Below are 21,426 nucleotides of genomic sequence, written 5' to 3'. Positions count from 1 at the left end.
CCTTGTCTTTATCCAAGACCGCACTACCTATTCTCAATGACCAATATACTGCATGTATTTGAGATGTCTGTCTTTTCTGGTCCTTTAACCTGTTCTTGTCTACTCAAAAATTATTTAAACTTCCTATATTGAGCAGAGCCCAGAACAAGTACATCAGTATTATTCTACAATTCCATTACTCATCATAAACCCAGCCTTGGTAAGCATCAATATGTGCACAAGAAGTGAAGAAACAGTTCTGCTCACACTCATCAGCCTTCTGCACTCCATCCCATAACATGGACCCACAGTTACTGTGATTTYTAAACTATGATGGAGTAAGAGCATTTTTGGTTACTGTGTTCCTCATCCATGTGTGAAGCAGCTGCCACATGCTGGGAAAAAGTATAAAAACTCATATAAAAACCTGAAAACAAATAAATCTGTATAGCAGAAGAAGAACAAAGAAAGATTCGAAAAGAGGAAACTTCAAACTCTGTACCAAGTCAAAAACYTTGCTGAAGATCCTSTCCTCTTCTTWTTTAAAATTTAATTTGYTTTTCTTCTACCTTCAGCAGCAASCAAWATTGCAATTTCTCYGCTTTTCTAATTTAATTTGCATATGAAACAGATACAGGATCAATCCTCGATGGAGAGCACCTCTTACAAACTAAAGATGCTGTGTTCACTGTCATCACCCTCCACTAGAAGAACAAACTTCTTAACAGTTCATTAAGTAGAAGATCATAAGAATATGGAACAGGGATTTAAGGCTGCTGACTGACTTCTAAGTAACAATGGCAGAGAAGCTCCTTTGAAATCCCATTTGTCATGCTATGAAAGTGAAGAAGTTGTACCAAGAATGACACCAAAAAGAAAATAACTTAAAAGGCAAAAAAGTATACACAATAATACTGAAATWAAAATAGTTTTTCTCTTTCCCTAGGGCCTCACCTCACGCAGCTGGTGAGTTGCATCTGTAGTGAGCAGTGCAGGTTCTGTCTGCTTGGCTGCAGTCTTGCATGMAGCCTCCAGCCCAGCCTCCTGCCGTGACTGCACCAGCTGCTGCAGTGACTCTGCATGGATCTACACAGAAAACACAGACAGTTCAGCCCTTCAAAATGTTCTGGCCAGAGTAACTACAGATTGATTTCTCAAAATCTGGAAGAAATAAGTTTGAAATAGGCCCTCGAGAGTTTCTTTTAGCTATATTAAGCCCTATAGGCACTTTGATATGTTCACAGCTTCAAATTAAGAATTCCTGTAGGCATGGATTTACTTACAGCGTTTTACCTCTTACACACTGTATTTTTGAAGGGCAGCCTTACCTGAGCTGCCTTCTGTCTTGTCTCCTCCAGCTGTCTTTGACTTTCCAAAGCGTCTTGCTCAGCTTTGATTTTCCAAAGAGCCAAGTCTCGTTCATGGCGCTGCTGTTGTGCCTACAGATGAGGAAAACAAGTTTTAACCATGCAAGTTAAATACAAAAACCTGATTTGCCTTAGCCCCTGGTTGCAACTACCTCTGAAAGATCTGGATGTACTCTGCGGAGGGTCTCTCTTCTGCTGAAACAGAACTTTCAACCTACTGACTGACCCTCTTCCTTTTTAAGCACATTCCCCATACTCTTCCACCACAGCGCAGAAAAGAGTTTAGGAGATCAACTAATCCAACTAACTAGAATAAACAATCTTGTTAACATGTGAAAATTTCAACCAGAAATATTGTTTTTGTGGAATAAAACAAACCAGCCAGCCCAAACAACTACACTGCATGGCACTGGAASCCAACATCAATCCCACAAAACAATCATGCTTTTATCTGTCTGAGGAACACAACTAAAACACTRATTCCAGCTAATTGTGTATTAATGACACATATTCCAGAGTCACTTCTTCCTTGGTGTCAATTTAAAATAAGAAAGATAACAAATGTTTATCCTGAAGAATGGACATTATCAGAGATGCCTCATCATGCCCATTTCGATTTCTCTACACTGCTAACAAAAGCTTAACTTGCCCTAATTTGATTTATTTTCTTGCAAACAAACAAGAAAAAGAAAAGGAAGGTTAAGACAAGGAAGTGTTTTCCCATTACCTTCAGAATCTGAGCCAAAGAAACACTCTCCTGCTGGGCAAGTGAAATGCCTCGTACTCGCTCCAGATCCGAGAGCTGCCGCACAGACTCCTCGATAGCACTCAGGTAGTTCAGCTCTGCTGACAAGCGATGCTGCAGTCCCGCMGGGGAGAAGCGCATACATCCTGCAGGACAACACACACTGGTCACCCTCACACACTTCAGTGTTCCACACCAAAAACTGAAAGAAAAATGGTGCAGCTCTTCTGGGATTAGCATTGTTACAAAAACTCACCACTCGCTGAGGCCACTCCAGCTGCAGACTTGCTGGCTCCCAGGCCCACGTCAGGGAAGGCTACRTTGGGCTTCAACCCTGGGGCTGTACCTCCAGAGAAGCCAGCAGGAGACCTGACTCTTTCTGCTGTATCGCCTGTAGACTCAAACTGCAACATTTTTTGGGACCCGGGAGATGGGGAAGAAGTCGGTGTCTTCTGGGATCTCCCCTTGTCTGAGAAACTGACAGTGAAACAAAAACCAGAAGGAGTTAATAATCTTCTAGCCCAGCCATTTGAWATGACAATAAAGCAATAACCTTGTTCTTCCATTCCTCTGCACAAGCAGATCCATGCAAAGGGCACAGGCCCAGTCCATCCTTAGGATATGGCCTCACAAAATGGGTTTTGTCCCTAAATGTCAAGCTTATGTTTCTAGAGCATCCTATTTTTCCCCAAGTATTAAGCCTAGTTAGCACATACACACACAAATTTTGAGTATCTACATGTTCTACCTGACCAGACAAGCAGTTTCAATGCCTCCTGTTAGAAGCCTGGCATGAGAAAGTCAGGATGTAATCATCTGCATGTGCATTTTAAAAAATGAACAGGTTACTATCAGTACATGAATGCAACTGATTGTGGCAAACTACCGTCCCCAGTCTTGAATGCTGTCCTAAAATGCAATGAAAACCAATACTTGACTTAAAAAATGAGTAAGATACTACAATAACACTTCTTGAGARAAGACATCTGTTTTTTAAACASAGAATATAATAMAGATGCTTCTTAAATTTACTATTCMAAWTTTATTAAGCTGAYRAGGATTAACAGTGGCTGTTTAATTCCTTTAGGAAGACATTCTGCTTTACTTGGGACATCTTAAGAGGTCAAAGGACCTTTCAAACCCAATATGGGTAGTCAACAATGGCCACCAATACAAGACAACACCTCAGAACTGCTCTAAATCAACACATGAATGAGAGACCATTCATATTATTTGAYGCTTTTTAGAAAAAAGTTCACTGAAAACTGAGTGCTTTATAACCACCTTCATTGGACAATTAGCAGTAAAAATGCATTTTTAGCTGGACAAAAAGAAACTTATGTTCCTTTCTCTTTTTTTATATGCTCTTCTCCAAGGATGGGTTAATCTCTCAAAAAGCATTGACTCACAGAGCTGGAGAGGCTTTGTGAATATTAGCTGAACACAAATACAGCCAAAATCGYCTGTGCATCTACTGAAAAGAGTAARATTGACTAGATGCTGACACACTTCTAACAGACCTTTCACAGAAGTGGGAAATAAAACCTGTATTTCAATGCTTAACGTACTGACATGACAAGACACCAGGATTTGTATTGAAAATATAGGGAAAAATGTWTTCTGCAGCCCATCCTACTAACATTTGACCATTTCCGTTACTTCCCTTTTGAATAACCAAAGATACAGCAAGTAATGCTACCAAGCATCATCATATTTGCAAAAAGTCCTGTAACATTTGTTACCTCAGCAAGGAGTGTCCAGACAAGTTTTCCAGKGTGCTGTCTGTATCTGGGTTCTGCTCATGATCTTTACTAGAAATTCTGCTACTCGATAATGATTTCTTAGCAYGTTGGGATCCCCACTCTAATTCAGACAGTATTTTATCTTCTTCCACAGAAAAGTGGTGAGAACTTCCATTGAAAGAGTCCAACCCTAAAAAGCAACAACAGTGACAAAAGTTTGTTTGGTTCTACGTGTGAATACCTCATCATAAGCCCCAAAACAATTGCTTGACTTTTTTTCCCCAGTTACGGATGCCTTTGAGTTAGAAGTCTGTAGATCTAACAAGCAAGAAATGTAAAATTGGTGATGAAGTTCTCTTCTGTATATTGTGTTCACTGCCAAAACTATCACTCAGCTTTCATTTCAGCACACTACCAGTTTAAATAAAGAAAATACTCATTTGATTCTTTACTACTGATAATCAGAATACAGCCTAGCTTTTGGGGGGAAAGACAGAGAATTTTGAAAAAACAGGAGGAGAGAGAATTTAGAATACCCAATGCTGTTTTTCTCATGTTTCTCATAGCTTAAAACCTAGCTTTCTCTTATCCACTGCTTATATACCAAGAGTGCACCAAGCCTCAAGTTTCTTCATTCTTTTGTAATGTRCAGGTTACCATAGAAAGTAATGTATTTATTAATTTGTGCACTCATGAAAACTGTGATCTAAAGACAAAGCATTCAGGCAAATTTGCCATACATGCCAAACATGGCCATAACTCAGCAGCCTACTGGCATTTTCTCAGTACAGAATTAAGCTTAGTTCCCACACAATATTAAAAGTAACTGATTTATTAGAAGGCTGGTTTAGGAAAGGAAACTTTTCAAGGCTGTCAACAAGCTCTTGCTTACTTAACTTTAAATTACTGTATTTTATGGTCAGAGAATAACCAGAGTCAAAAAGAATCTAGAAAGGAATCACTGGACGAATRAATCAATCATTCTATCAGTATTAGATTACAGTTTCCAGATATGCAGGACTGCAACTTTTCTAACAAGAAAAGTCTAAATCTTCCTTCATAAAAAACAATACAGCCAAGTATTGCACTTACGTTCCTTCCTCCCTCTCTTTTTAGAGGAAGCAGATGAGCGGGAAGACGCTGCAGAGCGGGGTCCAGGCGAGTGYTGAGAACCAAGCTCCAGAGACCGAGGCTCATGAGGAGACTTCCTACTCAGAATTTCTTCMTGAACACTTGAATTACTGCTGCCAGCAACACTAAAAAGGAGCACATKGACAGGGATTAAAGATTTCCAGCTCCCACGTTACACTGTGCACAAGAAAATAACCACACTTGAAATTAGAGACAGATGACTAAACTGCACTGATCACCCCACCTAGAAAAGCATTGCTTTTGAGATTGAAAACAGTGAAGGYATTGGGAAGTTTGACATGATATTGAACATACTGAACCATGCTCCCAATAATATGAAAGACTAAAAGATGGACTAACAATCATTCTCTCCAATTTTAACTCTTAAGAGCTATTTGATTCCAGACTTGAACAACATAAGAATGACTCAAAATGYGACTGCATTTCAGATAATCTCTGGSCACACAGATACCAACTGCCAGAAATATGAGAAATTTTCATTAAAGGATTWTAAAAGGTTTGAAAAAGAAAGAGGCAGATGCATCTCATACTAAATAATTCCAACAGAAGACCTATCAAAAAGTTTTGATCTGAAAGAAACGATTTTTTGTAGCCAAAACAACACATTTTCAGTGTGCAAAGTAACTTATAACTTCTTTTCTACTGAGGTTAAGTATCACTGGTACAAACACACTTGTGGCCTCCCCCCAAGGTGCCCAAAAGATATAAATATAGCTAATTACAAAAAAGGCGTTCTTAGGAAGTTCAGGAAACCATGTGCTAGACATGGAGAATCTAGGACCTACAGTCTTCAAATTTTAATCTCAACAAAAGTCTTTAAAAGTTCTTTCAGACAGCTTATCTATCCATTACTAAGCACTRACAAATCCTTACTGAAAGCAATTACAGATTTTATACAAAACTTTGAAATACTGAAGGCATTTTAAGACTTTTAAATAGATTTTCTATTTTTTTTCTAAATTACAAGACTACCCAATTGAGCATTATTGCAGCCACACAAGTCGGAGAACTAATTTTCACCAGACTACAAAGGGTAAGAACCTTGTCTAAAGCTATCTCTCCAGACTAAAGAACAGCAAAAATTAGACAGGGAACAGGAATACTGGATTCTATCTTAACTATGGATAGAGTTGGCTGCTAAATTAACTGCAAGGTCCTAAGAAAGTACTTCATCAGTTTGACTAGCATAATAGTACAGCACAGCAGAAAAGATATCCAGYATATTATGGAGTAAATTTTGTATTAACTATTTTCCCTTGAATTCTGCATTTTTATTTTTACAGGATGTCTAACACAGTTACCTGAGGTCACGTGAAATCTTTTTGTCTGTTAAAGTGCTACTTCCCTGTGATGAGATAAAATCATCTTCGTAAGAAGCCACRCTCTCTGGAGGGCTCATGGCAGGGAGCAAAGGGCGCAGAAGGGCAGACCCTCCATTCAGCCTTTCTTCAAACACTGAATTGTGGAGATAGAAGGGAGAGGACAAAAATTATGATAAATGCAAACATGCATCAAATAGGTAATAAAACTGCAGGAATTAAAATGCTCCCAACCACAAGTTACAATGACTTCCTTTCAAACACAAAATAATCAGGAGAACAGCARTACAGCCATCCCATGGCAGTTTTAACACAACAAAACAAGCACAATCTTCCTCTTTTTGTAAATTATTGAATGACATACTTCATTAATATACTCCAACCAAAACATTCTTGAAAAGCACAGTGCTTTAGAGTAGAGCGATCTGCAGAAAATTTCATGCAATCATCTTTAAAGAATAAAATAAGAAGGTAAAAAGTATCGAGAAAAAACACAAGACAAAAACCAACTTCTCAGAAAAACATTTCTCCTTAGAACAAGCAGTTCCAGGCCAACGTACTCATAAAATAAGGAATAAATTTATACAAAAAATGAAAATGAAACAAAGCATCCTGCATGAGACAGCAGTAAATCATGTCTTACTCAGACTCATGTTTGAGACCTCTGAAAGCACATTCCTTAACTGTGAGGTATAGAGTGTATGGAGCAGTAAGATTGGGAAAACGACAATTCACAAGAGCTTTGAGAAATGTTTCAAWTTTTACCTTTTCCATGAAGCTGGTAATTTTTTGCAAAGATGTTGATGACACTGTGGGGACTTCCCTTTGCCAGTTCTTCCCAGGGCCCCTTGCTGTGTGTGTCAYTTGTCTGAGTGAAAAGCGGTGAGTACCTCTCAGCTGCTTTCTGAAACTCCTTTATGGGTTCAAAAGCATTTCTCTCCCGAATGCAGAAATCCTTCTCTTTTAATGTCTCCAGCATCTTCAGTGGTACCTGCTTGTGCTGGCCTCCTTCCTCTTCTGACAGRTTTCCCTCACTGAGGAGAGGTCCTTCGCTGATGGAGTCCATGCTGGACTCATGAGGAACAGCTTTGTTCAGAGCGTATACCTGGCCCTCACGCCCTGGGGAGTCCGCCTGTCTCTTGGATAAATGTCCTAGGATTGCTTCATGCCTGTTAGCAGCAGCAGACCTCAGTCCAAGGCTGACTACATCAGYAAGAGGCCTGATGGTCTCAGGGAGCTGTTTGAACTCACTAAGATTGCCTACCCCAGGAAGGTTGTCATCAAAGGCTGTATGAGATACGCCAGCCCCCAACATCCTTTGAAGTCTGGCTGAAAAAGTATTTTCATTTTCCTCTCTCACAGGAGGACTCACAGCCTTTGCCCACCATCCATCATCCTGGTTTTCTTGCACAAATTCTGGGTTCCACATGGCACCATARTTGATACCAGCACCAGCCAGCTTTTTGGCTTCAGTTTCAATCCTGCTGGAAAGGGAAGCAGCTGTAGCTTTCAAAGCTTCAAGGCGATCTAATTTGCTCTTATACTGGCTGGCAGTAGGCTTTACTAWGAGGTTTTGTTGTGCAGCAGATGAGTTCAGGTGTGACTGAGGCATCAGGGACCCCACAGGGGCAGAATGGCTCCTCCTGCCTGCCAGCATCATGTCACAYTCCTTTGACAGAAGGTCCATCTGCTCCAGACTCCAGGGCTGGGAACAAAGGCCTCCACTTGAGCCCAAGAGAATTTGAGCTGGGGCAAGCTGGACTCTTGGGCTCAACCTGTCTGGCTGTACCCATGGAGGCTCCATCAAATCGCTCCTGAAATGAAAAGTCAACATTTACATTGATGACTTTCACAAGTATTGATGTCTTAGATAAAGTATCACTGTCACAAATTTAATTTCAGAACAAAAACACTTGTTTTTGGAATCAGCAGGGCAGAAAATGGGACAGCAAACAGACACAAAATGTTATTTAGTAAAAAAAAACAACAAATCAAACATAGCACCTCCCTAATCTGAAATGCKATTTATGATGTACTCTTTGTTTTAGGGTTGTAACAAGCTGAGTTTTTTCATCACCAGCAGTAAGTCTTTTCCAAAAGCTTCCTAACTTGAAAAAGGAGAAAATTTTGYTTTTATTGCTTGTCACCTGCCCATGTCCAGAACACTAGAATACCTGGAAAGTCCCCCATAAAAAACTTCTCCTCTGATTATTATGAAGGTCTCTGAATACCTTATGCAGTCCCGTAATCTCATCTCTCCTCTACTAGTAGCAATTAAATTTTATCTTTATGATGCTACACTAACAATATTCAGTATGTGGTTTAGCTGTTTATTTTACAGAGTAGTACATGGCATTCACAGTGAACTTCCTTGAACTTTTCCAGAAGTGAAACAGGTCACATTGAATTTACAAAGTCAGAGTACAGATAGTGAAGTAAGTACACATTTAAGAGGCAGATGTTCATTATGTAGTTAAAAATGAAGACACTTGAACAACCGGGATATTAAGGATATTTAAGAACTTCAGGATTTTTAGTTCCTTACACCTAAGTGTTTGGTTAGGCACCTTGACTGGCAGCAAGAAAACTTTATAATACACTGAACAATTAAAAATAGGGAAAGCAGCATGAAAAGAAACAGGGAAAAGCTAGTTCCAAGCAGAAGCAGAGGTTTCTGGTATTTTAGATACAGTAACTAATGGCTGAATCCAAGATAACAGATTAAACAGCTACACTGAACAAATCAAGTAAGAAAAAATCAACTGACATGTTTATACAATCAGTTTCTCTTGCCCAATGGCAATTGGAGAGGAAATAAGAATGTCCCAATATGAAACACACATCCTACTGATGTCAACAAAACATTACCAGTAACCACCATTCACTTTGTTTCTTTACMCACTCACAAACCAGCCATAGCCAAAATTACTATATAGCTTCCTACATCAGTTTCCTCTTTGCTGTGAGGAAAATGCTGTAATTGCCAAAAGACAATCCCTCTCACTGGAACACAGACTCCAGAGCCAAGTCTATTTTCACCTCCCRGAGAGGAAAGCAGGAGCACTTTCCTCTCTCTCCCAAGGCCCACATYTGCTCACCTCAGTAGTGGCTGCTGTGGTTCTGAAAGGGACATGTCACTGCTGGAAGATGCACTTGGAGGACGCTCTTGAGCCTTGTTTTCTTTGTCCGATTCCCCAGATGGCTGATAACCAGGTCTGGGCTAGAGGAGAAGACAGCCAGAAAAATGCATTTTCAAAGGTCTGTTGGAGTTTAGGAGCTCTTGTCTCATTACAACTGAAAAGACTAAAATCCAGAATGCAGCTTCCATTTACAATAGAAAGATGATTTTCAGCCACCTTTCTAGTAGGCCTTGCTGTGCCAAAAAGCAGCTGCTAGCAAGGAGGCTGCACCCTGAAATCACTATGTTTAAAAGCAAAAGCTACACATTCTGATTTGCTCTTTTTTCTTAACAGATAAGCACCAGACCAGCAAAAGTCGCAGCCTTCCTAAACATCCAACCYCCTATTCCTGCAAACAACTGCAAGACATTAAGTTATTGAATCAGCTATACCTGTGTTTCCTGCACTGTAGGCAGCTGAGGTGGCTCTTCTAAAAGTGTTCGTTCCAGCAATAGTTTGGAATAGGTTTCCTGTAACCGTTTGGCTGCTGAAGGCTCAGGAGGAGGCACATTCTTCACTTTAGTRACAGCCTCCTTCTGCTTTCTGTAGAGCTCTTGGAGCCTTTTGTTCTTCTGTTCTGTTGCCTCCTTTTGTGCTTTCTTCTCTTCACTCTGCTTCTTCTTCCTCTCCTCTTGCTGCCTGATGATGTACTGACGAACCTCATCACTGTCATAGTGGCGTTTCTTAGAGATCACCTGGGGCTCCTCACTGGCAGCTACCTTGTCCGGTTTCCTTTTGGTTGGACTGTGGCTCCTCATATTTTGARTAGGCAAAACAGATTTTTGATTCTGCTTTTCCACATCTGTCTCTTGCTTTGTACTCATGGAATCCAACTGCAGGTCATCAAGAATTCCACGGATCTCCATGGGCAGAAAGTCCTTGTTTACAGAGGCATGATCTTCTTGGTTATCACCTGGAAGAGCAGCTTCCAGTTTTCTCAGATTGCCCTCAGACCGTACTTTACTTCTTGACCTTTCAGAACTTCTTGAAGAGCTTTTACGAGTAACATCCAGTCTAGAATCAGAACCTGTCCTCCCAATGCAGCCTGCTAAAGAACAAAATGYCAAATATTTCAGGTAACGTTCAAAYTTGGGAAACAGCTGCAAARAGARGGATGAGGGAGGAGGACAGATCTCACTGTAAACAGGCTTTTGCTTCATTCAGSATCACGGTCAGAATTTGGCAGCCTTTCTATCTCACCAGCCTCACCACCTCACAGACATAAGAAGTATAGCAGTTACCAGCACATCTTATTTGCCCTGACTGAGATTCTGGATAAAATTCTGAAAAAGGCTGGTGGAGCAATCAATGAGTATTTATTATGCACATGGATGACATCATATTGTATCTGGAAGAACCAAAGTTCCTGTTAAACTGGAATGCTCAATCATATCCTATAGATTATATGCAGCATACCTGGAAAATTCATCTGGCCTGTGGACCACTGGTGGCCATTCCTTTCCCCACTGGCTTCAAGAGGCAAAGACAGATTGCAGGTGGCCACTTTTTGGTTGCAGCCTATGTCTCATCTTTTCCAGATACCCCAAGCACCCCAGCACTACGTACCACCCCTCAAGTCACACGTGCAGGGACCATGACACCAAGAAAAGCCCATAATGCACCCAGGGACAGAGGTTATGCATCCCAGCAGTTGCTGTGAGCAGAATTTCCCACCACCTCTCTCAAATTCCAGGTTAAAAATAGGAGTAATTTTGGTTAGAAACTTCTCAGAACATTCTATCTCAGAAGTCTGCTCTAGTCTACAGACGTGCAGTGTTATATAATAAAATGAAGTAAGTCCAGTGATAAAAGAACAACTTACCAGATTTGGCAGCTCTTTCTCGGCCTGTTCTGTCACTGGATACAGCTCTTCTGTCCTGTTCTATTCTGGGAGCTGGACCCAGGATCTTTTTTACCAGCTTTTGTCCCTCCCGCCAGGARGATGCACTTATCACATAGTTTCCACCTGCAAAATAAGGAATAAATRAAACTCAAGCACAAGAGGATTTTCCACAGTATCAAAAAGAAGTATTTATTGCAGCCATTCATCATTCCTGCACCATTTAATTCTGCATAAGCGGTACAGTTGCAATTACACAACAGTCAGAACAACGGTGAAAGACACCTCACACCCCTACCAGAGATTTTTGCCTACATCTCACGCAATGTAACAGCCAAAACATACTGCAGCACATTAAAGCCCTACAAAAAGTGATTTAAAAAAGAACATACAGTTATACAGGTCTAATATAAACAAGCCTTCCTAGGTGCAGGGATAATATTTGTAGAGCTGTTCATCACCATTCAAATATGGTTAATAAGAAAAAAAAAGATAAAAGTACCTGAATTGTTTTAAGAACAAAAACAAAGGTGAGATATAAAAAAACCCTGTGTCTCAGGTTGATTTTTGTGCCAATTTTGTTCTGTATTCCTTTTCTGTTGGCATATACGCCCAAAAGATACACTGTATCTTTAAGAGAAACCCGGAAGAAGCCGCGTGGGCTGCTGGGAAAAGGCAGCGCGGGGGGTTTAAAAAGCCGGCGCTGCCACGATTTGGGGCTTTTTCCAGCTCCGCTCTGGCTCAGTTTTCTCTCCGTGGGAGTCCTTCTGCTNTTATCTAGGCGCCATCTTGTCGGCGCCGCGGGGCGGGGCTTTTCTTTTGAAAATCTAACCGTTACTTTTTATCTGTGTCCTGTGGGCACTGTGTTAATAAATTACTTTTTTTTTCTCTTCACTTTTTTTGCCCAGTATCTATTTTCTGTTGGTGGGGGGGGGGAAAAATTATCAAATTTACTTTCATTTCAGGGGAAACGTTTCTCTGGAACGTTTTTCTCTGAAAACATTTGTCTCAAAACCGAGACACCCTGAAACTACCTATTAGAATAATATTAGCTAATACTCTAGGAAAAAACCCAAAACTACCTTAAAGATTTTTATAGATAATTAACTGGTGAGATACAGATCTTGTGAGTAGGTTAAAAAATACCAAGCCACAGATGTTCTACACCAATGCTAACTCACTGTTCCCTCAGCTGGTACTTCTGTTCCAGCACTGAAAACAGTGAAGATAAACCCTAGTAGTTGATACTAAATACAAGGACAAAATACCTTGCGGGTGACAGAAACCCAGTCAAAATGTTATAGGATTATTTTATCATCCCACATATAATTGAATTATAAAAACTGGTTATGGTGGCATCTTTATCTAATATTGGGTAGATTAAATGATAGGTTTATTCAATTCACCTTTCAACACACTAACTTCCAATAATACTAATAATTTTTTTTCAAAATAATGACCTTAAAAGCACTTTGGAGAAAAACACATTTAAAAAAAAAAGTTATTAATTCATAGATAATTAATTATCTGAATTCCTAATTCCAACCATTATGGGGTATTAAATTGCTAGAAAAGTACCTAACTTGAATATACAAATGGCAGTTGATTTTTAACAATTCCATTTCAGGCTCTACCTCCAAGAGCTCTGCCTAAAGAAACCCAGCCACTGCAGCATGAGATCATCACAGCCAAACAAAAAAGGGACTGTACTAGGCCCAACAGCACTYTGAAGACAGGATACCAACAATGTCAAGTGAAATCCATGACAGCAGAATAATTGTTTTGGCAATCCCAGCCCTGAGCTTACAGTCCTCTTTCTTTTCTTGTTGTTATTTTAACCTAGAAGTCTGCAGGCCATAAGTCAACCCTTTGCTAACAGCTTGCACTTTAAATTATCCAAGTTGCTTGCACTTTAAATTATGCAAGTATTTTATAAAGTTGTCACTTGAAACATGTCACTACAAGCCTCTTTGAAACAAGCACCAGCCAAAGGGGTTCTCCTGCACAACTTGCTGTTCTCAATTAATTGTGTGTGTTTTAAAGAGCCAGTGTAAAGTGTCATCTTCCATTTCAAGTCAGCTGTTTAACTAAAACACGCCAATGGGGCAGAATACGAGCCATGGCTATAAATAGCCTTGGCCATGGTAAGTAGTTTCTTACTGCAAYGACTGGAGGAGGATGGACCAGCATGGACATGCCACTTAGAGCTGGTTCCTGTCTTCCAGGGATTTTGGGCCATCATTTTCCACACATTTAATCCATTATAACAGGGGGTGGGTTTCTATGTAACCGAGGGGCTGGAGCTTAYAGCTGTTGACACCCTTGAAGGCAGAGAGGACTTTCCCAAACGGGAAGCAGAGGGGTGGGCACTGATCTCCTCTCTCTGGTGACAGGTCTGAGGGAATGGTCTGAAGTTTTGTCAGAGGAGGTTTAGGAGAAGATTCTTCATCCAGAGTATGTTTGGGCACTGAACAGGCTCCCCAGGGAATGGTCACAGCCACAAGACTAACAAGAGTTCAAGAAGTGTTTGGACAACATTCTCAGGCACGGGAGTGGGATTGTTGGGGTTGTGCTGTGCACTGTGCTCCTCCCTCATTTGGAACTGTCATAAATATTTAAGACAGCTGCATGTGATTCCWTAAGTAGGGATTGATCAGCATAGGAGGGATCAAATCCATGCTTATCGCTTGAAGTATTAGTATTCATCACTGGAAAATATTCACAAGCAGCTTCAGGATTTACAGCATGCAGAAGCAAATATTCATTCTCCAAAAAGCCTTTGTARTAAGTTTTAAAGCAGATTTTCTTTTCTTCAAAATGTTTACAGATTGTGGGTCATTGTACAGAAGGAGAAATATATAATCTTATGAGGAGTTCAAGAGGTGCCTAAATTCGCACATATTTAAAGAAAAGRAAAAAAGTGATTGCAGCAATAAACACACACTTTGTACAGAAACTAAAACCAAATACAAAGCATATCTGGAAGCCTTCCTAATTCTTTTGCAGCCAATATCAAAGATTAACATTACTGGAAAACTAAGAAGCACTGACAGAATTCCACRTGTGGTTAATTTTATTTTCTTCTAYAARGCACTGCTCTAAAGTAAYCTGCTTGCATCATCTTCTCTAAATAATTAAATTGTATTTAATAATCAGTGGAATTGTCAGAAAACAGCGTGTGTGGGGGGAAATTCTCAGGTGGTAAAAGAAATAAACATTTCTTTAAAAAATACCAAGATTTGGAAGACTAGCGYGTTTACATTCTTTCACCAACTGAAAAAGCCAGGAGCAGGCCAAACCAAAACTGAAGGTGCAGCACAGCAACAACTTGAACATGGAAGAACAACAGRCAGAGAACAAAGAACCAGGAGCATCCTGTTCTCTGCTTCCCCGCTGAAAAACCACCCAAGAGAACAGCTTTGACTGCAGCTCCTCCTCACCTGACAGAGGAGAGCAACTTGGCAAGTCCCACTGGCACTGATTTTAACATCATCTCTCAGCATTGCTGACTGAGCTGTGGGTCAGGCTCTAACCAGCTTCTTCAGAAGCAGAACAGAAAGAGGATTCAGAGCAGAGCTGTTGCTTCTTTTTGTCTGCATTGCCCTGACATACACCTAAGGATACCTCTCCCCACAAGAAATTGACACTTCACAGCAGTTTTCTCAAGGCCCACACAGCAAGTGGAAAAGCAAAAAAATAAAATAATCCACAAAAAGTACACACAGCCACCAAMCAATAACAAAACCATRCACAATCCCCAATACAGCACAGTGYACAAACTCACTACAACAGCACTGCTGCACATCTAAGACCTTYAAAGCAATATGCTTTAATTTTTCTTTCTTGAGACAAAACTCATCTTTGAAAGACATGTGACAATCCTCCCTCTACAGTAGAAATAGTCACCTTGTTTGGACTCTGGACTTGACAGCCGTGTCAGTTTTTGCACTTTCCGCACTGGTCTGGTTGCTTTCTTCTCTTTGTTTCTCTCACTAGATTTTCCTTTCACTGTTGAATCCTCTAAAAACAAACAAAAGCAGTTAAGTGATATCCCACAGGGGAGAACACTGAATAACAAGCTTGCTTCAACATTTGAAAAACCAGAACTCAGAGAAACACAACAGAAATCACTGACTTTCCCAGATTATATACCTAGGCCAGTWACTTCCAGTCCAGCACTTTCAAATCCTCACAGGATGGGAATTTTCAATCAAGCACTGTTTACCTATGCACTGGAAGGCAGCAAAGCCACAGCAATGCCGTAACAGACCTTCACAAAGTTAATTCTCAATTTTAAAATAAATGTTGGCAGTTTAACATGAATAATTGCTGGTTATCTTTGCTACAAATACTACATTTTACAGCACTAATGTTCCACAAGGATATGTAGTTCCTTCACTCCTGGACMCACAGGCTGCTGCTTCCACATTAATGCATGACAGCACATTCWGCACATAAGGAACTCTGTGGCCACTGTCACCACTGTTTTCTGGTTCCTCTTCTCTGAAGAAGGTGATCAGACAACCTAAAACAACCAGGATGCAACCCCCTCTACGGACAGACCTGAAGTTTTATTTAGATATCAACGCAAACATTTACAGCCCCTAGTTTCACCTGAATTCACTCTCTTGAGGGATGTCCATAGGAAGTATCAGAGGCAGAACAAGAAATTGTATTTCAAAGATTTGGGAGTGGAATTTTAGGAGAATTTCTCAGCATTAGCACCCTTTCCTTACAATTTTTCCAGCTGCCTTTAAGGCTGACAACAAGAGCAGGTAAGATGGACTCGATGYACAGAGAACCAGAGACCTCAGTGACTGCATTTGCAGAAATCTAACTTGCCTCCTCACCTCTTTTAGCAACAAACAGCCCTTTTCTGACACGAGGAAAGTGCAGGACTCTTCTCACCCTACTCCTATTATAGCAACATTATTCCAGTATGGCAAATCTGGAACATCTTAAAGACAAATTTACTGGAAGCTTGGGGTCCATACAATATCCTTTAGCTTAATTGCTATACAGACATGAAGACATATGTATGGTCTATGCTTACAGATAAAAATCTTCTCGTTGTAAAGAATAGGGTTGCTATAGATATCAGATATACAACAGATTATTTTAGCACTGGAGAGCACAGAACAGTTCTAATACAACTGACTGCACACACCCAMAACACCATATGCTGTAAATTCAATACACAAGTAACACATGGATAGATAATCTGACAACCTAAAAATACATTTATAGTATGTACTATGTGCAGTACCAGCATTTGTTTACTAGAAATCAACCATTCCATATAATCTTTTCAGCTCAGAAAGGAGACACGTTCCATGACAGCTGTTCTACACRTGGCATCAGGACAGGAGTATGGATCAACACACACATAGCTCCTTCCTTTTGTACATAGTGGACACATTATCCAAATGCCTTTTAATTGGATCTCKTCAATGAAGGTTTAAAAAAACCTTGAATTTCTATAAACAACTCGTTATGCTTGCCAAAACCAAAATAATGCAGATTAAAAGTCGGTGGAAATTTGGCATTAATTTCACAGACTGATCTGAACAGTCTATTTGCAAAATAACTTAACTGAAAAGGCGCACCTCTTCTTTCTGAACTGTTTTTTTAATGATTCCAYAAGAAGTCCTCAATAACTTATCAAGTTGTACAAGAAAAAAAGAAAAGTTGGTTTATTCCTATACCAGCCACTACACAGATACCTGCAGATTTAAATCTCAATGCACTTTCCCTCAGTCTGAAATGTTTTGAGAGAAAAGTTACTCCTCATAAGCAAGCCTGCAAGCTGCAAAATTAGAGGCTCCCTGGGGATTTTATTTTCCATTCCCTTCCATTTTATTCACCTGATCTCTTCCTCCTCCCCTGACTCAGTCAGTCAGAGGCAATTCAAGCTTACAGCACTCCACTGTAACCAGCCCAGCAAATAAAAAAGCACACTTGGGCATCCTACTCCAGCTCACCCAGAGAAAAGAGCTGCCAATGCTACTGCAGTTTCCAGAGTGAAAGATTAATAAAGACTGTGTCTTGAAACAGTTCATTTGAAAACAGAAACCAAAAGTGTATTTTGTCCTTTTAACCAGGAAATTGCATTCATTCACGTAAATGTGTATAAAGAAGTCACAAAATTAAACAAAAGTTATTCTAATGGAGACTTTTCTTTTTTCCTGTTTCAAAGAAATGCCATTACTTGCTTCTTTTCAGTACTGGTTTTCTATTAAAAGTATTTGAATGAGAGAATGGGAAAAAGACGCTTTTTGTTGTTGTTTTAGTGTTCAATAAGCTATTCCTCCTGTAAAGAGAAGTACAATGTATTTAACACACATTGCTTCAATTTTTTGTTAGAAGTACATGACTTTGTAGATATGTACAAAATATATTCCTCTGTCTCTTAGAGAAGATTGTGTGGCTTAATCAGTTCCACTCGTAGCTCACCTTTTAACTGGAGTGCGATATCTCTGTAAAGCTCCCGGCTAATACGAAACTCGTCCGCGTGCCAGATCTTTCCATCTGGAGTGCGAATCCTTGTTTCAGCAGGATTGAAACCTGAAAGTAAACAATTCAAGAGTTTAAAATAACTCCATAAAATGTAAATACAGCTTTGTCAGGGTGGAAGGGATGGGAAACTGCCAAGTAAAAACGAATTGCTTGAATTAATGCTAAATTAGAAGAAAGCAATATACCAGTCTGCCACTTGCTCACAGTTGAAAAACTGCAGATTGGGTGAAGAAAAGATTATTAAAATTGTGAAAGGATTTTCCAATCAATACAATGTTACCAAGCTCTGAGACCATTAAAAAAAAATTTAAATCAACCCAAACACCAATATAGCAAGCTTCTTTTTATAGTAATTCTGCGAAGAGACAGGAAGAATTTCAAAGGAATTGGCACTTTTGTAAATTGGCAATAATTTCTTTTCTTTCTTGTGATCCACGATCAAACCATGTTATCACCCCCATATTGCCCAAACAAAGCTATGAGCCAGGTCCACRCTTTGCTTTGCTCAATGAATTGAATTCTGCTCCCTCACACCCYAGAGCCAGCAGGGAGGGGTCTGCACCTCCATACCTCTGTATGATGGAGCAGCAGGTACAGCTGTCACCTTCCTGACTTTGGGAGTCACCGTGTTCTCCACGTTCGTGACCACGACAGGCTGTTCAGCATATCCCAAGTGCTGTGCTCTGCTGCTGAGCTCCTCAGAATGCTCCCACTGCTTTCGGATCCTCTCCTTCAGCTTCTCCAACTTGGCATCGTGCTGCCGCTGTTTCAGGATTTCCAGCCTATGAGCGCTACAAATACTTGTGGCAGAAGGGGAAGACACTTTCAGTTCACTGTCTTGSGACGTGCTACTCTGAGAAGCTTTAGTGCTACTCTCATCTCCCCTGGAGCCACTGGTTTTATCCTCTTCCAGTCTTGAAGGTGCTGCAACCCTAAGAAATGCCTCGTTATTCTGCAAGGCATCGATTGTTGGTCGGTCATTCAGGTACCTCACAACGGTCTCATCTGCAGCAGAAGGGAACGGGCTGTCAAAGCCTCTGCTGTGCCGATCCCGCTCATCCCGCTCATGTCCCAGACGGGCTGCAAGTTCACTCTTTCCTTCTGCTTCGCTCAGCTCCAAACCAGACAGCAGTTGCTTGGCCTCAAGTTGGCTAGAACTGTGACAAGACAGAGAACTATATTTAACCCTGATGTTAACAGAAAGGAAAAAATTCACCATCAGAAATGCAACTAGAGGACCTTCAAACTCAGCAATTAGCACATTCATCAACTGAATGAATGACTTCCTCGACCTTGGCTCCATTTTAAAGGCAAGTTTTAAAGTCTGATCACCTCACATTTAATAGTGCAAGTCTGATGAAACTGAAAGAGACTTCTGTTCAAAAWTTCATTTGTTGCACTCTCTGTCTGRAAAGAGCTAYATATAACGTTAAAGAGTAGAAAAWCAGCAAGCAGTAATGTCACCCTTCAATTTAAGACAAAAGCCTTAAATAACAAGTGTAGAACTTAAGATAAGCATAATTAGTACATGAGTTACTCAATTAATAAAATTGACCCAAATCACTCTCACATGTAASAAAGAGAACTACTTCACAGCTGACACAAGTAGTGGAAAAAGAGACCAAAACTTAGATTTTAGGATAATAATCATGTTCTATGGTCTGCTCTATGTTCTGTGCCATTTTTTTCATGAGAAGCTGTTCTTATATGAGTTTCCCACACTCACAAAAATGGAATGTATATTTGGTAGTAGATGCTCTTGCCCTACACTGTCTTGGTAACACATTTGGGAACATATACTGAAGAACTAATAAAACAAAGTTGGAAAAGCATGAGGTTCTTATCACTGAAAAGCTTTTTGGTTCTTATTACTGAAACTATATGAAGCCTATCAAACCCAACAGGTCACTAAGGCCACAGCTATACCACCAGATRACCTGGCCCCATTACAAAACCTGACTTTAAACTCATATTCATTGAATAAAAAATAAATTTGTAATATTTACTAAAAAGTCCAACACTGCATGCTGTCATGCGGGTGGGCGATAGGAGGAAGCAAACCARTTTTTGGAGTTGTCAAAAACACCACACTTAGCCTGAATCTAATCCTAGCATGTTTTTTTTCAATAGCCAGATGTCCCAGCACTAACCTGTATGAAGCCAATGGTTCACGGAATTCCACACGACTGCATTTTTTCACATTGCTTTCAAGAGTGGTTGCTCGAAGAGGGCTGCGTGAGGATTTCTCCTTGCTTGATTTATTTTGGGTGGAGGACCGGGAACCTGAAGCAGAAACCAAAGAATCCTCTATGTACCTACCCCTCCAGAAAGAGAAAGCTCCTGGGGCTGAATAATTGAYATAGTTTTTCTTGGATTTGAGCAGCACTCTCTTTTTCAACAAGCTGATTTCAACAATTAGGAGCAAGGAAGTAAGTGCTTGAAACAACAATCATAKTTAAAGAGAGATAATAATGCCTAAAGATTAATTGTAATTAAATCTGTGAAGTTGACTGTGTTGCCACTAGGGGTCGATCTGCCTGTTCTTCTCCAGCAGCACACCACCAGAATGCTCTTAAATATAAAATGAGGGCTTATTCCTATAAGCAAATGCCCTCCTTCAGTGATAACAGAAGCACYAGATTTAGCAAACATCAGAGTGGGATAAGCACCGCTCACTCACAGCATGGGCTATGTCCTTTCACCCCCTCTAACCAAGTGACTAGGATAGAACTCTCCTTCCTAAGCTCAGGGGAGGAAACTTCAGTCTCTCCTGAGCAATCAGAGTTTCAGGAATAAAGACCACTGGCAGGAGACAACCTGAGGGCAGGGAGGAGAACCCAAGCTTTCCCAGAATGCAGCAGCTTTATGCTGCCTTACAYGTTCTCTCCTCAATAATACATACCCTTCCTGCTGTTTTTCCTGCCAGCACTAGCAGAGGRCTTCTTGGCATCCATGACTGAATCAAATACAGCCGTGGTGGTGGGAGCTATTTCCAATTTGTTCTCTATATGACGTAGCTAGAATTGGAAGATAATGCAAATTAGAACATTGTTTTTTATTTTTAAGCTACATTTTTATTTCCCTCCCAAACATGACAAATTTTTCCTTTTTCATGGAGAATAAAATTGCAGGCAAGAGCAATTTCACAAGGCTGATGTTGCAAAAACTGTAGTCTTATGGCCAGAAACTCCTATTAAGTTTTGTTTAATAAGATTATCTAAATTAGGTTTTGTTGCATAGTTTTGTTCCTTTAAGTAGGCTGTTTTGAAAAAATTAATAATAACATGCCATTCAGAGACTTAATGCTTGGCCTGAATAAAATATTAATTCCACTTGGAAAATATTCTGCAATACTCCCTTATAAATGGAGCATGATACAAATTCTACATGTAAAACCCCACACCGATGCTCAGCTTCTRAAAAAAAAGAGGGACAGGGCTATGAGAAAGAGCTGAATTCCCCACAAACCCAAACTGTTTGGCCTCCTTGAAGCCAGATTTTAGAAATTACTATATCATCTTAAGCATCTAAGTTCATTCCCATAGAAAAACAGCAACTCCAATGCTCAGAATGGAAAATCATTAAAT

At 40.1% G+C, this 21,426-nt stretch overlaps 1 protein-coding gene across 1 annotated transcript in view; it reads right to left on the bottom strand.

Moving 5' to 3' along the window:
• Positions 1–21,426, bottom strand: part of CEP350 (centrosomal protein 350) — a 70,253-nt gene that overhangs the window by 36,358 nt on the left and 12,469 nt on the right. The window contains exons 4-19 of the mRNA XM_057374921.1: positions 20,742–20,856; positions 19,990–20,122; positions 18,410–18,996; positions 17,777–17,887; positions 15,230–15,343; positions 11,306–11,449; positions 9,876–10,531; positions 9,403–9,524; positions 7,070–8,118; positions 6,287–6,440; positions 4,926–5,089; positions 3,834–4,023; positions 2,348–2,568; positions 2,074–2,237; positions 1,308–1,418; positions 934–1,065 (exon numbers count right to left, since the gene is read on the bottom strand). Coding sequence (XP_057230904.1) covers positions 934–1,065; positions 1,308–1,418; positions 2,074–2,237; positions 2,348–2,568; positions 3,834–4,023; positions 4,926–5,089; positions 6,287–6,440; positions 7,070–8,118; positions 9,403–9,524; positions 9,876–10,531; positions 11,306–11,449; positions 15,230–15,343; positions 17,777–17,887; positions 18,410–18,996; positions 19,990–20,122; positions 20,742–20,856 — 4,167 coding nt within the window. The remainder of the gene's footprint in view (positions 1–933; positions 1,066–1,307; positions 1,419–2,073; positions 2,238–2,347; positions 2,569–3,833; positions 4,024–4,925; positions 5,090–6,286; positions 6,441–7,069; positions 8,119–9,402; positions 9,525–9,875; positions 10,532–11,305; positions 11,450–15,229; positions 15,344–17,776; positions 17,888–18,409; positions 18,997–19,989; positions 20,123–20,741; positions 20,857–21,426) is intronic.

The sequence above is a fragment of the Malurus melanocephalus genome, unplaced genomic scaffold (genome assembly GCF_030028575.1).
Source record: "Malurus melanocephalus ecotype Western Australia unplaced genomic scaffold, MMel_1.1 scaffold_236, whole genome shotgun sequence".
NCBI lineage: Eukaryota > Metazoa > Chordata > Aves > Passeriformes > Maluridae > Malurus > Malurus melanocephalus.
Note: the sequence above shows the minus strand (reverse complement) of the source record. Positions and strands in the feature narration are given on the sequence as shown.